This window comes from Oncorhynchus mykiss, chromosome 18 (assembly GCF_057628025.1).
Source record: "Oncorhynchus mykiss isolate SJ-2025 chromosome 18, ASM5762802v1, whole genome shotgun sequence".
Classification (NCBI taxonomy): Eukaryota; Metazoa; Chordata; class Actinopteri; order Salmoniformes; family Salmonidae; genus Oncorhynchus; species Oncorhynchus mykiss.
In genome coordinates this window covers 50,180,301-50,196,114 of record NC_143039.1, presented here as the reverse complement: position 1 = coordinate 50,196,114, position 15,814 = coordinate 50,180,301, and the positions used below count along the sequence as shown (strand labels likewise).

At 40.7% G+C, this 15,814-nt stretch overlaps 1 protein-coding gene across 2 annotated transcripts; it reads left to right on the top strand.

Annotated features, from left to right (window-relative positions):
- The first annotated feature begins 3,542 nt into the window (after positions 1-3,542).
- On the top strand, positions 3,543-14,984 carry stom (stomatin). 2 transcript variants are annotated; one of them, NM_001124593.1, is given in 9 exon segments: positions 3,784-3,877; positions 10,431-10,514; positions 10,733-10,819; positions 10,907-11,051; positions 11,154-11,266; positions 11,565-11,651; positions 13,350-13,467; positions 14,041-14,205; positions 14,271-14,709. In NM_001124593.1, coding segments are annotated over 9 exon segments (1,077 nt in total). In that variant the 5' UTR covers positions 3,784-3,794; the 3' UTR covers positions 14,466-14,709.
- Positions 14,985-15,814: the final 830 nt, after the last annotated feature.

Sequence of the window (15,814 nt, the reverse complement as noted above, 5' to 3'; positions counted from 1 at the left end):
TATCCACCCGCACAGTAGGTGGCGGAATGCACATCCAATTGGTGCGAACGCCATTATACCATAGAAGAAGTAGTATCGATAACTGGTCTTGCGATTTGCTAATTCTGAAAATGTTTACCTGTACCTATGTTTGTCCTGTACAACTGCAGTCCTGGGTTTGTATCCAGATGCGATCAGAGGTAAGTTGCACTTTAATTACCTTCTGCCTTTTTTAAAAATATATTATATATTTCTGGAGTAAGATAAGTATTTCTCAGATATAATTATGTTGTTGAAATTGTGTTTGAGGGGGGAGTGCAAATCAAATGGCTAAGCAGGGCACTGTGGGTGTTGAAATTCTTACTTTTAATAAAAACGTTTATTGAATACAACTACCCGACTTTTTCCTCCTGTGTTGCTCAACTAGCGGCCTTGACTAGTTTAGTCAGTTGAGATTCAATTTGCACAGCCGCATTCGCATTGAGTTGAGCAACACAAATTAGGAAAATGTTGGTGGTTAAAAGTATGAATTTCAGCATCCTGCAGAAGGGCCATAACTGTATAGGACAAACATACAGTAGGTACAGGTAAGCGTTTTCAGAATTGACATTTTTACAAGTATCGACTGATGGTGATTCAATGTTGTTGCTAGCATATCGCGCGACCAGTTATTAATACTCAACTCGAAAGAAAATAAAGAGTTGTGGTCCTCAGCTAACAGAGTGAGAAAGCAATGGAGTAGGGGGGGATGCTTGGCTGGACTGACTGGTTGATTTGGCTAACTTTAACTAACTGCATGGTTTACACTGCAGCTAGCTAGCTTAGCCAGTTTATCTAGTGGCAACCTAATGTAATAGCTAGTTAGCTATTGCCAAACATCTGATGAATCCGTTCACTCTTTATGCCAATGACAAGGTGGCTAGTTAGCCAACAAGCAGAGATCATATGGGGAGCTAAACACAGGAGAGTGTTAGAGTTGCGTCAATTCGAATCTGGTATCAGGATAAATATGACAATGAGTCACAGATTGTATACTATGTATTTTTTATTAGCTAAGCAATAAGTGGTAAATGCAATTTTCGTATATACGGGCTCCCTGTCCCACCTCGCAGGGCAAACAGAACTGACTTGTTCCTGACAAAGATATTATAATATACCCTGATGACAGTAGTAGTTCCTGCTTCCGAGCCGGCCTGTCAGAGTAGAGACTGGGCGTGGTTTAGACTCACCCAGCCTATCGTTGATTGTTGTCGTACGAGCTGGTACCAGCCACCGGGCGCTCCAGTTGATAGATGTAACTTGCTGTGAAGAATATCTATGCGCTCATGCTCGATACCGTTATCTGGCTCCTGTTATCTAACAAAATACCATTTGTTCTCGCAACACTACGTTCTGAATGTGCCCCCCCAACTCATTGCACAGTTCCTGTCTTCATGTTATTCTGTATTTTTACATCATGAGAAAGGCCCATGGCCCTGAAACTGTTAACAATGTTTCAAGTCAGCTATGTTGCAAAACACATACATACATCCACACAAGCCAACAGCAGATAATATTCAATCACATATATGGTAACGGGCTATAGTGCATAACACAGAATCCTCATAAGAGTCAACTTTGTCAGATTCTGGGTTAGCCAAAGCTAGTTAGCTACCTAGCCATTTGATTTGCACTCGCCCCCAAACACATTTTCAACAGCAGAATTGTATCTGAGAAATACTTATCTTACTCCAGAAATATGATATTACAAAGGCAGAAGGTTATTAAAGTGCAACTTACCTCTGATTGTGTCTGGCTACGAAGCCAAAAACAGAAATATCCTCAGGAGTGATGACGTGCACTTCACTTCAAGAACAGTGGTGGAGATACGGAGTTTGACAGAACTTTGAAGCCAACGGACTTAAGAGTTTTGATGACAAGTTATTTTGAATACATTTCATAGGTCAAGGGGTCGTGAAACTTTCATACAGACATAACGGGGAAACAATAGTATCGATTCATGTACAAAAAAAACAACCAACTCCAAATTTGGTGTTTCAAACAACAATGAGGATATAATAATATACATCTATGTAACTGAAGTGATCTGGTCAAATGTAACGGAGTGAAAAGTTACTTCCTTCAGAAATGACTTGAGTAAGAGTGCAAGTACAGCAAGCCACAGAGAGAAACTAGGAAAGTATGTCAGTGGGCCGGATTCAAGCCCATGTTACATGTGCCAGGGTCAGCAGCTGTAACCGTTGTGTCACAGGCACTGAGGCACCAATAAGTTATACGCATGTGAACAACTGGCACAACTCTGATATAAAGTGGGTTTGTCACGTGTCTTACTTATATAGTACACTCCGATACAACCTAAGCATTACAAAACGTATATTTGAATAAGCCACACGTACCAAATAAACCATTACACTTTTTGTTTACCAAATTCGACATGGTCTTTGACCTTCATACAAAAACTCCTGGCTTGGTGAGTGAAAAAAAATGAAATGTGCCACCTGCTGGACAAGATGGATTTTGGGCCCAGTTATTCCTCTCGCTTCGCCTCTTCCTCTCTGTATTCTGTATAGCCTACACACATCACTTCCAGCTGCCCGCGGGTGGTGATTATAAATATTCATTATTCATTAAAATCCTCCTGCTGCAGGATTATTTTCCTCCTGCCATGAACGAGGTCAAATTAAGATCCAACATCTGTCAATTTAAGCCTCTAGATGGCGATATCTACTAAACATATGTAATTGTTTTAATATGGTCATAAGATGGACCATTTAGCTATTTCATTTTGAGTTGTAGGACTTGTGTAGTTACCCAAAACATTTTTTTATGAAACATTTGATTAGACCATACTCCTATTAATCTATGGAAACACATTGAATAATACATTCATACATGGCAAAAAAGGAAGTATGGTTTGAGGTGTTTGAAATGCATAAGAGATATAGGAAAGCATCAGGATTTTTACCTCACACTCACAGGTAACCTTCTCACGAGTCCCATGAAGATTGTGGGTGTTGTAGAGCCGTGAGAAGACATATTTTTGGGATGTCTTCTGGTCTGACAAACACCACTGTAGCTCTATATTCTTCCACCGCAGATGCAGAAGGCCGACATATGGTGGATTGAGACACAGTCCATACAAAAACCCAGAAGTTTAAAAATAAACCATTAATATTTTTGTTAACCAAATTTGACACTCATTGGCCTCCATACAAAAAGTCCTGGTTAGGTGAGCGAAAAAAAACTAACAACTGCCACCTGCTGGAGAAGACAGATGTTGGGCCCAGTTATCCATCCCGCTCCGCCTCTTCCTCTTTGACCCAATTAAATTCAACTTCCTGTCACTCAAACTCAAATTCTACATCTTGTGGGGTGTGGCCTATTCAATTAGAATTTTAACTCGAGTTGAATGGAAGTCAATTCCAAAATTCTGAATTAAGCCCAACCCTGACACACACAACATCTCAATTGCATACTCCTCTCGTCCTCTCCCCCTTCTCAAAATCCATAGGAGGAGATGGTCAGAGGGGAGGGACCTCTGGCTTTCTCATCCAATGGGTTTTGTACAGGCGGCAAAGAGAGGACACGAGGAGTATGCAATTGAGATTTGGTTAGGACTATTTGGTATCCTTGGGATGTTCCTACCCTAAACCATTACCATTTAAAATGTCAATTTCAATGGGGTAGGGACATCCCAAGGACCTTGAATAGCACGGACCATTGAGATTTTCCCACAGACACACCTCTATTCCCTTCCCTGATGGACAGATAGTGTAGTCGTCGTGCTGTCATTCAGTCTGTGACCTGTTGTAACAATGTGTTACCTGGTTCTATTCATTCTCCTCTGCTCTGGAACTCTCCTGTCTATAACGCTCATAGACTACTACCAACACCAAAGGTACGTTTGTAATACTGTGTATGTGAGTGTGTTTCAACCCAATAAGTCAATTTAATAATGTTGTGCATTTGTTTTTGGACAATTGGATAATTGACAGCCGTCCCACCAATTTGGCCTGCTAATTATGTGCAGGTGATTTAAAGGTGTGGGAGAGGCACAGGGGGAAGAGCTCAATTGCATACTTCTCGTGTCCTCTTCTCCATCTCAAAACCCATTGGAAGAGCAGGTCAGAGGGCAGGAACCTCTGGCTTACTTATCCAATGGGTTTTGAGGAAGAGACGAGAGGACATGAGTGCGATTAGATCTTCCCAACTAATAATTCTAGGGAGAGAACGTTTGTTAACTGTAATGTTCCCTTGAAGTTTGAGTGACCAGTTTTCCAATAGTTAGGGGACAATTCTATGTATGTTAGCAAAAACTTAATAAGAACCTATTTAGCATGTTTTGCCATTAGTTGAGAACATTCCCTTAATGTAAAAAATAACTTACCCAGAAAGTGGTTACCATGTTCTCAAAATATGCAATATTAATGTTCTAGACACGTTGCAAGAACATTCATGTCTGGTTTTCTGAAGGTTAGGAGAATATTCCATCAACGTCCCACCAAACATACACAGAATACGGTTGCCATGTTCTCAGAATATATGAATGTGCTAGCCACGTTTCATGGGACCGTTGCAGGATAATTTCTGCGCATCTGTTGTCAATGTCACCTGATGGTCCTGAAGAAACATTCTACCACTCTCAAATGTTTTTATGACATGTTACAGAACCCATCAAGGACCTAATTGGTGAACCACTGATCCATTCACAGCTCTTTGTTGTCAAGGTTAGGGAATACACAGTGTTTTCAACTTACATATTTGACATACATGATTACACTGTGCATGTTAATTTATACAGTCATTATTATTCAGCATGACCTCACCAGGGATTTCAACTCACAACCTCATGGCTGCATTCACAGGCAGCCCAATTGTGATCTTTTTTTGTTATTTTGATCAATCAGATCTGAAAAAGAGCTGATATAATTGGGTGGGTAAGGCCCTAGGTCCATTTCGAAACGGGTCCAACTTTTTGGACCTGTGAAGATCTCCAATCTACACTGTATTGTCAAAAACCTCTATACCACTCAACAACTTCAAACAGACTCTGACCTGTCCAATGAGGCAAAGTGACTAAAGGAGTCAACAGTACCCAAACACTCCTCTCTCTCTCTTGCTCACACACACATTGTGCAGTAGTTAGAATCCATAGAGAAGCTTAGCATTTTTATTTAACTAGGCAAGTCAGTTAAGAACAAATTCTTATTTTCAATGACTGCCTAGGAACAGTGGGTTAACTGCCTGTTCAGGGGCAGAACAACAGATTTGTACCTTGTCAGCTCGGGGATTTGAACTTGCCTTCCGGTTACTAGTCCAACGCTCTAACAACTAGGCTACCCTGACGCCCCAGTATACTGTGTGCTCACCCCTCCTTTGCCTCCATCACTTTCTCTGTGTTGTCTGTTGCCATCGCTCTTGTCTACCTAAATCATCATCTTCCCTACCAGTTGCCCCTAGCTGCTGCTGTTCTAAGTACTCTACTGTCCTGACGTTCTCATCTTTCCTCCTTCTCAGCACATCTGAAAGGTAGATGTACAACAAGTCATTAGCTAGTGGTAAAGGGTGACTGCACTTCCTGATTTGGCCTTGCTTTAGATTTGCTTCATTAAGAAATGCGAGCGGCCATGACTGAATTCAAATGTGAATTGTTTTCGGGGTGTGGTTTAATGTGGGTGTGTTCACAGGTGGGAAGAGTCAGCCAAGTTATTTCAACAATAAGTTTTAGCCGGCTGGTGTGCGACCAGAGATGGGCCATCCAAAGTCAATCTCTGGGGCTAGTTAGGGGTCGTCAATAAATTATACAATGTAAAAGAGATACTATTTTCATGCTGCACACCTTTTATTTTTCTCATTAAATGCTTTCAATATTTGTATATAGATTTCTACAATTTTAGAGTTGGTTAGAGGTTTTTAAATCATTGAAATCTGGAGCTAATGGAATTTGAACATATTGTCCCGTACATTGTTTAATTTACTGAAGGTCCTTAACTAATCCTAAAGGGATATCCAAAGTCAACCCAAATTTACCACATGTATTACAATCGGGTCACGTGCAGCTGCATTTTGAATTGATGATATCTTGCTTGCTGCCAGCTGTGGATTGAAATGAACCCAACTTCATTTATGTTGTGATGCAATCACAACCACAAGTCTCACAAAACTCAGTTTTTGACGAGACTGACCTTATGACAAATGATCCTTTGTAGTAAATTTTGACAGTAGAATAAATGTTCCGGACTCATGTCAATGCCACAGGCTGTTTTCTAAATGGGAAGTTGTTTTTTTTAGGGGCAATTGCTCTTTAAAAATACTGCTTACTGACACAAACGGGCAAGAAACTCAGATGTCCGCATAACAGAGCAACACAACTCCAAACATGATAGATAAGGAGCTACATAGCCCCTAGCCTATATGAATATAAAGAGACATGAGCCAACACATATGACCTGTAGAATGGAATAAGACCTCAGTAATCAGATTTCCATCCAACCTTTTAATGCCTTTTCTGGCTTGCTTCCACCTGTCTGGCTGCCCTCCCCCTTCACTTATAATACATTTTTATTTTTTCATATACACATGATATACATAGAGTACACAGTGCAACAAAATGCTTACTTGCAGGTTAACCTCTCAAATTATACAATAGAACAAGTAAGTCGCTAAGTGTATCATGTTGTGTCATGTGTTGCTGCTTTGCTATGGTCTCTTATGTAGTGTTGTCTCTCTTTTGTTGTGATGTGTGTCTTGTCCTATATTTATATTGTATTTATTTTAAAACATTTATCTCAGGCCCCCATCCCTGCAGGAGGCCGTTGGTTGGCCGTCATTGTAAATAAGATTTGTTCTTAACTGACTTGCCTAGTTAAATAAAAAAAAGTGAATACAAAAAAGCTGAAATAATTTCACAGGTTCAATAATGAGCTGTGTTTATTTCTTTGTTATAGTTACATAGCCTATACAATAATGAAATAAGCAAGTTTACCTGTAGAATGGAATAGGTTATAAGCCCTCTCTGATTAATTTCATTTAGTCAGTTCTACCACCTCAGCATTGCGCATTTCTAAACATGGTTAAATATCAAGTTGTAGTAAAGTTCAGCTTCCTTCCACAGGAGGGCACTGTCAGTCAGAAGATACGTGCTTCAGTCAGAACCTTACATCTCTAGCCAGACAGTAGCTACTGAAGTGGCTAGCCAGCCAATCTAGCTACAGAAACAAAACGCATCAAATACACTTCTTAATATCATATCATTTTCATAACATCCTTAGCTTGCCCACTCACGACATATACTGCTTAATAGCTCTGACTGATAACCAATAGCTTAAGGATGCCGAGAGCTAATGCTAGCTTAGCTTATTAACATTAGCCAACCCTTATACTGAGGGAGATGAGCTAGATGGCTACCACCAACCCTCCGCTAACCTGTGACTAACGCTTCCGCTGCATATTAGATATTATTTTTGTTCTGCCTACTCCACCTCATTCATTGTTGCCTGCTCATGCTCAACCTGCTAGCTTTTTTTTGCCTTTCTTTTGGAAGAAGTAAGAATTATCCATATTTGCTCTGTGATATACTGCAGACCTGACTAAAATTAGGGAATGAACGTTATTTGTAATAAGGGTTGCATGGAGAAAATCTAACCTCTTCTAAATGAAAATGGATGCTATCCATTGGAGCTATGCGATTGGTTGTCTCAAACTGGGGCTTAGCGAAGGGTCAATTGAGTACTTTTTCCACCACTGTACTTAAGTACATTTAAAACCAGATACTTTTAAACTTTCTGTAAAGTAGTATTTTACTAGGTGACTTTCAGTTGAGTCATTTTCTATGAAGGTATCTTTACATTTACTCAAGTATGACAATTTAGTACTTTTTCCACCAATGTTCCCATGAAACATGTCTAGGACAATATCTTATTCTGAGGTAATTTCTGTTTGACATGAAGGGAATGATCTTTTGGAAACGGTCCTTGCACATCACTAGTATATTCCTATGAAAACCTTAGGAAATTACCTAATGACTCTTAAGTGAACGTTCTCTAAAGTTATGGGAACATTTGTTGTTTGCTGGGTTCCCATGGTTCAGTTTTTAGGCAAGGATATGATGTCTGGAGGGTTTGCATCTTTTATACCGCCTCTCCATTTTACTTTTATCCTTGTTTTAGAAATTTGAACTCTACCTGTTTTGAAGTCTGTATTTATTATATTAATAGAAAATAAAATTCATATTTTGGAGTAAATGCTGTTCCAGTCATATTTTTTTTTACGTGAGAAGCATCAACAAGCTTCATTACCGTGGGTGATTCGCAAAATGCATACTACTGTACATTGAGCACGGGAGGGTTGGAGTATTAGTCCAAATCAGAGTATGAGAAACGGAGAGCGGAGGGGACTTCTCGAATGCGTACTCCATTTGTACATATTTGACGCATGCGTCGATGCAAGCTTTAACGTAAAAGTACGCAAAGAAATATGACAACCACTTAAAAATTATTCAACATTTCTTTAAATCAATGGCGGCCATTATTTGAGCTGAAGCGGCTGAAGCGAGAGAAAATACACTCCGAATTCAGAATTAAATGTTGACTACAATATTTTATTTTGAAACATTAATAAATACATGCAGTGTTAATTTTGGCATGTTTACCTGCCTACTGTACGTATCATAGATCGCCAGCCCATAATAAGTAAATGGGGCTAACTGGCTAGCTACTAGTATTGTTAGCTAGCCAGATTGCCACGAAGTACTGTTAGCTAGCTACCTACAAATAATTTACATCTATCTTGCATGTTAGTTTTAAGTAATTGTTTCCTGTTAAACTCTGGTTAGCTTCATTATTACAATTCACATAACTAGCTGATAATTATGAAGTAAAACTGTTGCTTTGTGTATCGCTTGTTTCTTCTCTATTGTCATTGTTTTCCTGGCTGGAAGATGGTTAGTTAGTAAGTTAATAGGGCTAGCTACCCACAAAATGTATATCTATCTACCTTGCATAACGTTTAGTTTTAGGTCATTTATGCCTGTTTAACTAGCTGGCTAGCTAGATTATTACAATTCACATATCTAGCTGATAATTATGAAGTAAAACATTTGCATTTTGTATATATTGTTGCCATTGTCTTAACTGGAAGACGGTTCAGTGAATGGGGAGGTGAGGTACTCGGAGCACGGTAGTATGCATATTGAGAAACACCCTGTGTCTAATGGCAAGATTAAAGAGTGATTTTAGATAAGTGATCAACACAATGCTTAGTATATTTGGAGTGTCTGTAAAAACACATCCTTCTGTTTCACATGTTCTGTTTGTGACACTCAAAGTATGGGTGTATGGTCACTAGACTTGAAGCTGAATTTTATAGATTAATCTTATATTGTTGATAGGATTGATGCCAGACTGGATGTACAAAGACAGAGGACGCAGATTATTCACTGTTACATTGTATTGATGACCTTCTGGAAAGCAGATGACAAAGTCATTACCTTTTTTATTTGGGTTTCATGCAAGCCTCTCTGGCTGGTGTTTACAGAACATTTGTTGCTGTCCGATTAGACTATAAAGGCACTGTCTCCAAGAGTAATTTTAGACTTTCTCCGCTTCTGTTTTTTTTCTTTCTGCCTTCAACTTCTCCCTGTGGCAACTTGTATTCAACCGGATTGATTGTCCCCCACGATGAAATCGAGGAGGGGACTGTACCTCTGTCTCTGTCCGTTAGTACATTTGTAGGTTTGTTCGTCAAATGAGATCTCAGACAGCACAGGCCCGATTTGGACGAAGCTGGTGCGAATGATGCGTCTTGACATAGAGATACGAAAGAATTCAAATACAATACAGATGTTGGTGCTATAACAAGCAATTGGAAATGCTGACTTTAAAGGTCAAACCCCTCACTCCGTTTGACCCAAAGTCATGAAATTCGGTACGTAAATCTTTCTCCTCACAAGGAAAAAATTTGCCTCAGAGACACACAAGGTCTGCCTTGATAGATTTTTCCGCCATTTTTAATTTTGTGAAAACACAAAACACTACATCTGGCACCGAATGACCGATCTGCATGAAACTTGATGTGGCATCTATGGACAAAGGTCTCTCAATGCAATATTTTCCAGACTAGTAACTAAAACAACATGGCAGCTATTGACCAAAAAACAATTACGTGGGCAAGGTCTGGCACATAAATGCATATAAATCCATCCCAGATATTAATATTGTAACAAATTTGGGACACATTTTACAAACACTGTCAACTCAACATATACAAGAACATTCATGGTGCTATAATGGGCTTTTTTATTTTTTAATATCAGTATAGTTTCATTTTATTTTGCCCAAGGAAGGTGGTGCTGCATCATTCGTGGGGGATGACATGTTTACTGTTGCCTTGTTTTTGATTGGCTTTACCAACAACTGTTCTCCTTTGTTCGTGTGCATGCTTGCATGTTGCAGAGATGGGTTCCTGGACTCTGTTCAGAAGGGGTTGCAGTGTAGGAGACTGAGAAAGAGACTGGTGACCATGAGTACTATAAAAAAGTAGGTGGCGTTTTGAATTTGAATGATTAGCTGACACCATGCTGTCACCTAATCTTCCTGGGGTCAGTGAGTGAAAGCGAGAGTTTCTCCCTTTGCCTGACTTGTTCTTCCTATGTTTCATGATCATTCTATATGTACTAGTATAGATCAGATCAACATGACAATCCAACTTCCAGCCTGATCCAATAAGTTCTCCTCCGTGTGTTTGTGTGTCTCAGAGTGGACATTGCCCTGTTCTCTCAGGATGTGAGAGAGCTGATGGACTGTCCTTGGAGACTCAACCTCACACACAGAGAACTATACAGGTGACACACACACACACACACACTTTGCTCAGTCTTGCAATCTTCTGCAACAAACGTTCTGTCCTGTTGTTGCCCCCCCTCCCCCAGGACAGAGTTGTGGTCGTGCTGTAATGCGTCTGATAGGCTGATGGTGACCAGACAGAACACCAATCTGAACCAGAGTCTGTCCTACGAGATACACAGGTGGAAGAAGAGAAAGGTGGATCAAGCACTATGGGAGATGCTGCCTCAGGTGTGCGTGCATGTGTGTGCGCAAGTCTTCAGTTCTCAGACAAAGTTAGTCATCACACGAGCGTGGTTTACCAGCATGGTGTGTGTGTGTGTGTGTGTATAGACCGTACCCTGGAGTAAAGGTTCGTTGAGTCGTTGTGCCGTGGTGGGAAGTGGAGGAATCCTGCAGAACAGCAGCTGTGGAGCGGAAATAGACAATGCTGACTATGTCATCAGGTATCAGCAACAACATAATCAATCATGCAAACATAGATCAATCAATATGTTATTGGTAGTTAACTATTGTAATGTAGTGTATAATGTTGATGTTATGTGTGAATGTGTCTGAATGTTGATTTATCTTATCGAAACTGGCACCTCTTTCTGAGTATATCATCTTTGTTCAGTAAAAAAAGATTTCAGTTAATTGTAATGTTGTGACTGTGTCGTGAATGTTGATTTAATATTGTGTGAATGTTATTTATAATCTTGTGTGAACGTCGTTTCTAATTTGTGGTGTTTTTGTTGTTGACAGGTTTAACCTGGCTCCTATCAACAAGAGTTGTGACGTGGGAGTGAAAACAGACCTCGTAACAGCCAACCCTAGCCAGATCATTAAAGGGTACATACACTACCAACAGGGTTGGTACATGTAATCTGATTTAAAAACCGTAATCAGTTACATTACCAGCTAAAATATTGTAATCCGATTACAGATACATTAGCTGATTACTTCTTGGATTACTTTTAAATTCAGAAAGGATGTTTGAGAAAAAAATGCATTATGACAACTTCCTGTTTTCTCAATGACATTCAATTCGGCATTGGAAAAAAACTAAGTTTAAGTTTGTTTCACTTGAGCGAGTCTGACCACAAGTCAGAGACCACTCTGAATACACACCAAATGCATTTGGTTGACCCTTTTTGTCTTCTAATGCCTCTCAAGTCATATAAAACAATCGTAAAGATGGGGGTCAAAATTATTGTTTACAGTACTCCAGCAGCCCCCCCCCCCCCCCCCCCCTTGTGAGGATAATGACATAGACCATTTCTCCATACAGAATCTTTCCAGATCCTTAATATCCTTTGTCTGCTCTTCAAATCAAACCACAGGTTTTAAATGGGGTTCAAGTGCGGAGACTGAGATGGCCATTTTGTGGTCAATTAATAATTTCTTTCTGAATTTTAATGTTGTAGCTAGAAACATAATTAAAATGTGTACGCGACCAATAAATGTTTATTTGGAATCAAATTAAAGGGAAATATACCTGACAAGTATGAGTGGTTTAGGTTAATTTCCCATCCTTTCGTGGGCTCTGCCTGTCGAGCAGTAGAAGGGCACATTTGCCAATGTACTATTAGCTGATAATGTTTACTTTGCACGCTACCGGTAGAAATGTTGAACAGTTGGCTAAACATAGTGGTGGTAGTAGTAGACTTGATGTACTTTTTTCTCCAACCAACGTAGGCCTACCTAGCAAAGTTAGCTATCTCCTTTTCAACGTTTTAAGTGTTTAATCACAATTGCTGCTGACAGACATGTTAGACTACATTGATTGATGGACCATGTCAAATTGGCTAGATGGCTAATAACAGATCACCTCAATATGGCTAGTTAACAAGCCACAATTCAGGGGATATACTAGATGGCTGTACTTGTTTGCCATCTATAGTGGTGATGACAACTTTACCAGGAATAGGACTTGCCAATGTCATGCTCTTTCCAAAAGCCTAATCTCTGATGAAGCAAGCTAAATGACATGTTGTTTGCTTAGCTAGCAAGCTACATGCCAAATGGATAGGCTACCCTCACATATCTGAAAATACATGATCAATTGATGTTTACTGATCATAAAAAGCATGCAGTTACTTGCTGTATAACTCTGTTCTGATTATTTCATATTTAGCGCTATGTTCTGACTATGCTCTTGAAGAGGTGATGATATTAAAACCAAATGCAGTGTAGTTAAAAAATATATTTAACAATCCCTTATAAATGGCACGTAGTTATCAATGGTTTTAGCGGAGCTGGGGTCTCCTTGCCCCCCAGCAGCCAAATCGAACGCTCTGCACCGTATTGCAACATTTTATTGATAACAACCTATATATTGTCAATACACACAATCAATATACATGATCAATACTCACCTGTCTCTGCCTCACACCTGTCCAACATGATTTCACAAACTCAAATAAATTCTTGACCTCAAGTCGATTCTAGACATTTGTCCAACTGCCACTAACATTGACCCCGCCTCTCACCTGCTTCCTGTCTGCTAACTCCTCTCCTCACCTGTCTCCTCCCCTCCCCTGTCCTCAGGTACACTGACCTCCAGCAGAACCCTGGACACCTGGCAGAAGTCCTGTCATTCTATGGTCACGCCCATCTGCTTCTCCCCGCCTTCTCGTCTGCCTCTGGGACAGCCCCCTGCTTCAAGGTGCGCTGCTACTATGAAATGAATACAACTACGACTGGAAGGGATTTTTTTCCCCGTAGCAGGTTGGGAGAATTAGGTTAAGGTTAGGAAAAGGTTTATGGTTAGAGAAAATGTGTTCCTAACCTGCTACGAAAAGTCACTTCTGGTCGAAGCTGCATCAAAGTGTCATGTTTAGTCCCAGACAGTGGAGGCTGGTGGGGTTAGCTGTAGGAGGACAGGCTCATTATTCATTTGTAAGGAATACATGGAACGAAGTCAAACGTGGTTTCCATATGTTTGATACTGTTCCACTTATGCCATTCCAGCCATTACAATGAGCCCATCCTCCTATAGCCCTTCCCACTGGTCCCAGATTAGACTAGGTAAAGCCCTGGTAACTGGCACGGGGCCGGGCCTGTTTTTTTTTTCATCAATAAGTAGTCCACAGGCCGGGCTTGGTAGCATTTTTAAGAATGACAAAATTGATAACAAACATTTTGATCCTGGGGGAGAGGAGGGCTGGGGAAGGAAGGGGTCTGGGGGAGGAGTGTAAATAGTGATGATGTTCATTAATCAGTCTTTGTTCCGTACCAGGTGTACCATGCCCTCCGTAAGGCCCGCCCCCAACAAGAAGTGGTGTTCTTCCACCCAGACTACCTGTTTGAGCTGGGCAGGTTCTGGCGTCACCGTGGGCAGCGAGCCCGACGGCTCTCTACTGGTCTGATGCTGGCCAGCACTGCTTTGGAGATCTGTGAACAGGTGTGTGTGTTTTTGTTTGTTGTGCGTGTTCGTCTTCGTGTGTGATTTCTATCTCTTTCTTTCAGGTTCATCTGTACGGCTTCTGGCCCTTCCCTCTGGATCTATCCCACAATTCTTTGCCCCATCATTACTATGACAACGTGGGTCCGAACCGCAAAATGCACGCAATGCCTGAAGAGTTCCTGCTGTTACTACAACTCCACAGCCAGGGGGCGCTACAGCTACATGTTGGACCCTGTACACTGACCCCTACACCCTAACCTATACAACCTTAGTTACTACAATTCCACAACCAGGGGGCGCTACAGCTACATCCCTGTTGATAGCCCCTTGTGCAGGGATAGGCAACAGAAGCCTACCACACTGACTTGTATTCACACCCTGATCCCTCAGTCTCTGTGGTGAGACAATACTGTGAACACGATTTGAGATTGAATTTGGACCACAACTTAATAGAGCTAACAGTTTAGAACACAACCTAATTCAGCGTTACCCAAACTTGGCCCTGGGGACCTCAAGGGGTGCACATTTTGGTTTTTGCCCTGGCACTACACAGCTGATTTAAAAATAATCAACTCATCATCAAGCTTTGATTATTTTAATCAGCTGTGCACCTCATGAGATACCCAAGACTGAGTTTGGGAAACGCTGACTTAACTGTTTTAGAACTAAAAATACCAAATAGTTTGGAACCTGACCTAAATCATGACTGGTCAATTGTTGTTCCTTTACCAGTTTGTTTTGTGTTTCCAGATAAATGTCAGAATAAAGAGATGAAGAGAGAGTGACTAGGTGTTTTTTTTGTTTGTTGGTGGGTCCAACATGGCACTCTATTCATTACACAGTGCACTATATCAAAAAGGAGCCATTTGGGACTGAATCTTAGGGTGCGTTCGTTTACAAACGTGCAACACCCTTTGAATATGACCGGTGTCACTAAACGTCTGCCCCAAAAAAATACTCAATTCAATTGTTGCCAGCAGCACAGGTACAGTCACCAATGCTCTGGATAACATGACAACAGCCTAACCAGCTCTGTTACTGCAAGTAAAATGGTCAGCGTGAGTTCTTCTCTCATTTGAGTCTGGAAGCAGCTGGCAAGTTGGATATCTTTAGCCAGTTAACTTGGGTGCTTGACCACTGTGAGGTCAGAACATTTGGATCAAACCTCAGCCAGAGTGTCCAGTATGCGCTCTGAATGCCCCGAGAGTGAAACGCTCTGAATTTACAAACAGACAATCTGACAACACTGAATTTATGAACACCCGGAGTGCACTCTGAGCCACTCTGGCACTCGAGTGAATTTACGAACACACCCTTAAGACTGTAGAGTCTACTGCCTGCCTCAGATAGTACACCTGTAGTACAGATTTTAAAGAGCAACTGAACACAAAAGTTAACTGGTTTAAAATGGCCTATGTGGCATAAATATAGTTCAAACATTAATTCCAGTGACAAAATTGAATGAAAAGTGTAAGTAGGATCATTTTGGTCATAAAGTCAGTATATTCCAGAGATTTGGGTAACTGAGGTCGTCACAATTTACATCAGGGATGGGTTTTGATTGCCTTGCACAGTCTAATCAATGCTGGCAGTAATCAAATCATAC